Source organism: Protomyctophum parallelum (genome assembly GCF_964188405.1).
Source record: "Protomyctophum parallelum genome assembly, chromosome: 13".
NCBI classification, from domain to species: domain Eukaryota; kingdom Metazoa; phylum Chordata; class Actinopteri; order Myctophiformes; family Myctophidae; genus Protomyctophum; species Protomyctophum parallelum.
In genome coordinates, this window is record NC_139708.1 from 27,281,371 (window position 1) to 27,288,870 (window position 7,500).

The 7,500-nt window shown below is 43.2% G+C and overlaps 1 protein-coding gene across 1 annotated transcript in view; it reads left to right on the top strand.

Moving 5' to 3' along the window:
* hdac5 (histone deacetylase 5) overlaps positions 1 to 3,712 on the top strand; it is a 43,982-nt gene extending 40,270 nt beyond the window's left edge. The window contains exons 26-28 of the mRNA XM_083780418.1: positions 864 to 948; positions 1,987 to 2,300; positions 2,826 to 3,712. Of these exons, the coding sequence (XP_083636544.1) occupies positions 864 to 948; positions 1,987 to 2,270 (369 nt within the window). The 3' untranslated portion in view covers positions 2,271 to 2,300; positions 2,826 to 3,712. The remainder of the gene's footprint in view (positions 1 to 863; positions 949 to 1,986; positions 2,301 to 2,825) is intronic.
* The last annotated feature ends 3,788 nt before the right edge of the window (positions 3,713 to 7,500 follow it).

The window sequence follows — 7,500 nt, forward strand, 5'->3', positions numbered from 1 at the left end:
AGGCTGTGGGCAGTTCAGAAACCAGTCTGTGTCTCATAGGAGGGCTGTGGGCAGTTCAGAAACCAGTCTGTGTCTCATAGGAAGGCTGTGGGCAGTTTTCTGACCCCTCAATGTCACCACTCTCCTAGTCTACATGGTTCCCAAATTGGGGGTCATTGAGGGAGTTCCAGGGGGTCACCAGCCACATGATAGTTAGGAACCAAATGGACCCTTATGGGTCTGTAACTCTGAGTGTACAAATGGAACCAAATGGACCCTTATGGGTCTGTAACTCTGAGTTTACAAATGGAACCAAATGGACCCTTATGGGTCTGTAACTCTGAGTGTACAAATGGAACCAAATGGACCCTTATGGGTCTGTAACTCTGAGTTTACAAATGGAACCAAATGGACCCTTATGGGTCTGTAACTCTGAGTATACAAATGGAACCAAATGGACCCTTATGGGTCTGTAACTCTGAGTATACAAATGGAACCAAATGGACCCTTATGGGTCTGTAACTCTGAGTATACAAATGGAACCAAATGGACCCTTATGGGTCTGTAACTCTGAGTATACAAATGGAACCAAATGGACCCTTATCGGTCTGTAACTCTGAGTATACAAATGGAACCAAATGGACCCTTATGGGTCTGTAACTCTGAGTATACAAATGGAACCAAATGGACCCTTATGGGTCTGTTACTCTGAGTATACAAATGGAACCAAATGGACCCTAGCGGGTCCATTTGTACACTATCTCTCAGTGTTAAATTAACATTGATTTTACAATATAAATTGGGGGTCTCAAAGATAGAAATGGGGGTCTGTATTGACTGACACTCTCTCTCTCTCTCTCTGTGTCTCTATGTCTCTCTATCAGGTGGAGAGTCTTCCAGAGTCAGTTCTCCATCAGACTCCGTGTGTCAACGCTTCAGAGTCTCTGGAGAGAGTCATTCACATACAAAGTAACACACACGCACGCACGCACAAACACACACACACACGCACACGCACGCACACACACATGCACGCACTCACGCACACACACACACACACACACGCATGCACGCACGCACGCATGCACACAAACTAGGTATAGTTTTACTGAGGTTAAGGTTAGGTTTAGGTGTAGGCTGTCAATCACAGCGACTGGCCAGTCACAGCACACCCTCTACGTCACTCTGTACTCAACCCGAGGACGGAACCATGCTTGCCTCTCTCAATTTCAATTTCAAAAGGCTTTATTGGCATGATAAATATGTTCTACATTGCCAAAGCGTACATACAACAAAACAAAAGTCCACATTGCGCACACAGAGACAACAACTCTCTGCGCACACAGAGACAACAACAAACATTCCAACAATAATGAACAACAAGCAATACAGTAACAATGAAAATACATTTAAATAAAATAATAAAATAAATTAACAAACATAAACGTAACAATAAGCAATACAGTAACAATGAAAATAAATTAACAAACAAACATAACAGCAACTTAATGACCCTGTTCAGACGGATATACCTGTCTCTTCTGTCCACTGGCTGTCCCTCAGTTGATGACAACTCCACACGTATTTTGCTGCCAAAACTGTGCATTTGGACTGTTCTCTATGACTCTCTCTCTCTGTCTATGACTCTATGTCTCTCTCCCTCCCTCCCTCCCTCCCTCCCTCCCTCCCTCCCTCCCTCCCTCCCTCCCTCTCTCTCTCTCTCTCTCTCTCTCTCTCTCTCTCTCTCTCTCATCTCTCTCTCTCTCTCCTCTCTCTCTCTCTCTCTCTCTCTACGTCTCTCTCTCTATGACTCTATCTCTCTCTCTCTGTCTATGACTCTATGTCTCTCTCTCTCTCCTCTCTCTCTCTCTCTCTCTCTCCTCTCCTCCTCTCCTCTCTCTCTCTCTCTCTCTCTCCTTTCTCTCTCTCTCTCTCTCTCTCTACGTCTCTCCTCTCTATGACTATCTTTCTCTCTCTGTATGACTATGTCTCTCTCCCTCTCTCTAGGTGATCATTGGTCAGGTCTTCAGCGATTGGCTCAGACCGTCTCCCAGAGCCTATCGGACGCCCAGAGAGGAGGAGGCGGAGCTTCGTCCCCATTGGAGGACGGCCAGAGACGCGGCGGAGCTTCGTCCCCATTGGACGACGGCCAGACGTCCCCATTGGACGGCGAGGAGGCGGGGGCCAGGAGACGCCAGTCTATCAGAGGAGGCGCAAACTCTGACGAGCCAATCAGAGGAGGCGGAGACTCTGGTCGCCATGGCGTCGCTGACGGTCGACGCCCAGTCTAGCCCCGCCCCTGTCGCCACGGAAACCAACAGGTCAGCTTTCCTTTGATATTTCCTTTGATATTTCCTTTGATATTTCTTTTGATCTTTCCTTTGATCTTTCCTTTGATCTTTCCTTTGATCTTTCCTTGTTTTAGGAGTAAATTAACCCGTTCAAAAATCATGGAAATGTGGCGCAAATCTTTGAATATATATTCTTTCAGAGCGAACGTTTTTAACTCATATCGTTGCTTCTGGGACATACAATTCTGGGGGTCCTTGACATGAAAATGATTGAGCACCACTGATACAGAAACATAAGGTTTTTCGGAAAACTGTCAGGATTTAGAAGACATTTGTAGAATCAGTTCTAAATGGGGTTATTCTTTTTCTTCCGCCAAAAATAGCAGTTATCAGTCAAACATTATCAGTCGGTTTTCGGGCCATGCCAAACGGCGACACCCACGACCATATTTGGCCACAGGGGGCGCTGTGGCGCTCGACTGAAATTGAGTCATGCTCTGAAGCCTGCGTGAACAGGAAGTGACCTTACTTGTACGTTGTCGACTCCTCCCACAGGACTACAGAGGAGCCAATGGAGGAGGAGCCAGTGTGTTGACTCCGCCCCCCCCATGAGGGTTGGGGCCAGTGTGTTGACCAATGAACAGAGAGAATTGACTCTGATGTCATCGACTGGAGCCAATGAACAGAGAGAATAGACTCTGATTCCATCACACACACACACACAAGGGGTTTGATTTGATTGGTCAAGGCGGGACATAATGGAGACACAGCAGGAAGAGGAAGCGTTTTTTTATTGGTCCGTCGGGACAAGGACACGCCCGCCTGCCAACCAATCAGAAGCATTTGTATATTTATCATTATCTCTATCTATCTATCTATCTATCTATCTATCTATCTATCTATCTATCTATCTATCTATCTATCTATCTATCTATCTATCTATCTATCTATCTATCTATCTATCTATCTATCTATCTATCTATCTATCTATCCTGTCTTATTGTGATCACACTGATTCTTAATCTCTCTCTCTCTCTCTATCCAATCAAAGCGCTCGTCCGCTCTTTGTCATGTGATGACAGGAACCAATAGAATTCCTCAAAACGACCAAAGAAGAAGAACTCCAGGAAGTAGAGAGAGAGACACGCCCACGTCATTTATTTTCCCAAATCACTTGGTCATTGGCCACGCCCCCTGGCCATTCCCATTGGACAGGCCTCATTGACCACGCCCCCTGGCCATTCCCATTGGACATGGCCTCTTTGGCCACACCCCCTGGCCATTCCCATTGGACAGGCCTGAACATTGTGGAATGAAACCTTAAATGTTGGAGTTGTGGGTGTGGCCTGTATGGGAGGAGTTGGGGGTTTGGCCTTTATGGGAGGAGTTGTGGGTGTGGCCTGTATGGGAGGAGTTGTGGGTGTGGCCTGTATGGGAGGAGTTGGGGGTTTGGCCTTTATGGGAGGAGTTGGGGGTGTGGCCTGTATGGGAGGAGTTGGGGGTGTGGCCTGTATGGGAGGAGTTGGGGGTGTGGCCTGTATGGGAGGAGTTGGGGGTGTGGCCGTTGACCAAGTGGTTTAGTAAAAACCAGAGCCATAGAGTCAGGCAGAGTTGCAACATTGAGGGGTCAAAAAACAGAGCGCTGTCCATGCAGCCTGGATGGAGAGGGACAAGCTGTCCATGCAGCCTGGATGGAGAGGGACAAGCTGGAGTCTGAAATAAGAGCAATTTTAGGCTATGTGTGCAACATGACAACTGTTTTAAAGTATTGCACAGTGACAGCTAAAGTCTCCGTAATGTTTATGTTGTAATATTACTACAAAACAATCTAAAATAAAGGCATTTAAGTTAATTATAGCTTAGCTGTTGCAATGCTCTTCACCAATAGAAGTCTATGTAGAAGAGCCTCCATTGGACTGAAGCCAATAGAAGTCTATGTAGGAGAGCCTCCATTCGACTGAAGCCAATAGAAGTCTATGTAGAAGAGCCTCCATTGAACTGAAGCCAATAGAAGTCTATGTAGGAGTACCTCCATTGGACTGAAGCCAATAGAAGTCTATGTAGGAGAGACTCCATTGGACTGAAGCCAATAGAAGTCTATGTAGGAGAGCCTCCATTGGACTGAAGCCCCATGAAGTGAACGGAGTTGTCGTAACTCTGTATAACTCTATGGCTCTGGTAAAAAACAACGCAGCACAGAAAGAGACAGAAAGATGAAAGACAAAAGAAAGAACAAAATAATACGTTTGTTTTCTTCGCTCGTGAGTTTTGTCCTTTTGTTGTTTTTACAAACACTAAACGTTGTGTCTTTGTGTTACAAACACTAAACTAGTCTTTGTGTTACAAACACTAAACTTGTCTGTGTTACAAACACTAAACTTTATGTCTTTGTGTCGGTCGAAGGTTTTTAATTTCAACGTTTCATCAGAAAGCCTTAATGTCCCATCTGCCAGCAGCGCGTCACTTCCTGTTTCCTGTTGTAAATAATAGTGTTTCCTGTTGTGATGTTGCCACGGTTACCGCTCACTATTTTATTAAAAAAATAATAATAAAAAAGAAAATAAACTTTAAATTAAAATAAAATAGTAAAACGACAACCCAAAAGAATTGCTCATCAGGTTCACCTGTCAATCAGATTAAAGCTGCGCTGTGCTCGCTCAGGGGAGAAACCCAAAAGTTACGTAATACTCAGAGGTCAAGAGGTGAACATGATGAAGTGACCTTTGTTGTCACAAAAGTGTGTTATCCAATCAGATTGGAGTTGGTTTTATCCAATCAGATTGGAGCTGGCTTTATCCAATCAGATTGGAGTTGGCTTTATCCAATCAGATTGGAGATGGTTTTATCCAATCAGATTGGAATGTCAGAGGTTTCTGTGTTTTGGTGTAAAATGTTTTTTGATCTGAAGCACTTTTATTGTAAATTATTAATCTATAACTGATCAACCTCTCTCTTTCTCTCTCTCTCTCGTTGTCTCTAATGTCTCTAGCTCAGACTACCTGTTCGTGTGTAATTTGTCGTTAAAACGTAACAATGTTTGATTTCTTTTTTTATTTTCCTTCAGTCAGTCAGGCTGCAGATGTTCAGTACAGTACGGTACAGTGCGGTATGGTACGGTACAGTACAGTGCGGTATGGTACTGTACAGTACAGTACCTACTGTACTAACTGTACAGTATCTAGATGTTTACAGCTGTACGCAGACGATATGCAGATGTTTACAGCTGCATGAGTTAGTGGTTTTCAACCAGTGGTCCTTAAAGGGGTTCCAGGTGGTCCACAACTAATTACTAAAAGATGGAGAGTTGGTGACCAAATGGACCCTTATAGATCTTTAACTCTTGAGAGTGTAAAATGAAACCAAATTAGCCTGTAAGGGTCCATTTGGTTTCATTTTACGCTCCGTGGCTTAAATGAGGAATAAATTAAGTAATGGACCTTGATATGAAAAAAGTTGAAAACCACTGATGTTTATACCGATGATATACAGATGTTTACTGATAATATGCAGATGTTAGCTAAAGGGGGGGAGTGAAACTGAAGGCATTTCAAAGTAAAAGCACCGTGTAAGCAGCGGCAGTGAGAAACAGCGCCAGAGTTTTTTTTGTTTTTTTGTGGCAGTCAAGTGGGAAGTCCAAAACGAGGGGAAGAGGTCGAAGGATGGGGTTAGGCAGCCAATCCAAACGTTTCATAATTCTCTGATTTCAACTTATTTTATTTCTTTTTTTTTTATGGATCACAGAAAGTAAAGAAGACAAAAACATTCCTGATCCTGATACGTGTTCCGTCAGAAACCTCATTTATCCACATTTTAACTTTTGTGTTTTTATTTTGGTAAATTGTAAACTAAAAAAACTAAGAAAGAAGGAAAAAAAACATGGACAAGGGAACAGTGACATCATCGCCCATGCAGTGAGATCATCACCTATTGGTTCGAATGCTCTCTATTGGCTGGAACGGCAGCGAGGGGGCGGGTCTTCACCCAGTAGAGCCAATAGAAGCCCTGGAAGCATTATACCTGCTTTATCATCATTGTAACAGTAAAACATATTGTTTTGTCACCATCAATAAACACAGATATATTTCTTTCCCAGTGTAAAATATCCCATAAATAATACTATTCATCAAAATATATTGATGTACAGCAATACCCGAGGTACTCTTCTTTAATATCTCATCATGACTTCAGACACAAACACCATTTAGTTTTATTTGTATTATTTGTTTCATTTTAAGATGAAAGGGACAGGTACAGGCATACAAAACAATGCAACAATCCATGCATACAAACATGTATTACAATCCTACCCCCAGACCCCCGCACCAAAAAAAGAGGGAAAATATAGTAATAATAATTATATTGATAACAATTAAATACGACATAGATTTTTTTAAATCAACAAATTGTAAATAATAACAAAAACTTATAATAATAAAAATACATTTTTGAGATGTGTTACGTCATGATGATGTACGACGATGAGAGCGCCCCTCACTTCACACGGGTGTGATTTGTTTTATTTTTTTTGTAAACTTTCTGTTGTGTCAAAAATGTTTCGGTCCAGCATCATTCACAGACTGTGTGTGTGTGTGTGTGTGTGTGTGTGTGTGTGCGTGCAAGGTTTTCTTTTGCCACTGCACAGCTCCACCCAGTGGCCAGGTGGTGTCACTGCAGCCGGGACGTTAAAAAAGGGAAAGTTGTGAATGTGTCATGGTAGATGATGACATCATGATGATGTCATCAGTAGATTTTCTGCTTCTATTGTGTTTTATTTTATTGTTTTGTTTTTTTTACGTGATGTCATCATTCTGTTTTTATTTAAACAATAAATGGTTCACTGAAGTGTGTACAACCGTGTGTGTGTGTGTGTGTGTGTGTGTGTTTGCACGCGTGCGTGTGTACAACCGTGTATACACACGGTGTACGGGGACCGTCAGGGGTCCTTCAGGGAGTTCCAGGGGGTCCAGGGGTCCTTCAGGGAGTTCCAGGGGGTCCAGGGGTCCTTCAGGGAGTTCCAGGGGGTCCCCAGCTACATGATAGTTTGGAACAAAATGGACCCTTATGCGGGTCTGTAACTCTGAGAGTGTACAAATGGAACAAAATGGACCCTTATGGGTCTGTAACTCTGAGAGTGTACAAATGGAACAAAATGGACCCTTATGGGTCTGTAACTCTGAAAGTGTACAAATGGAACCAAATGGACGTTCGTACACTCTCAGAGTGAAATGAA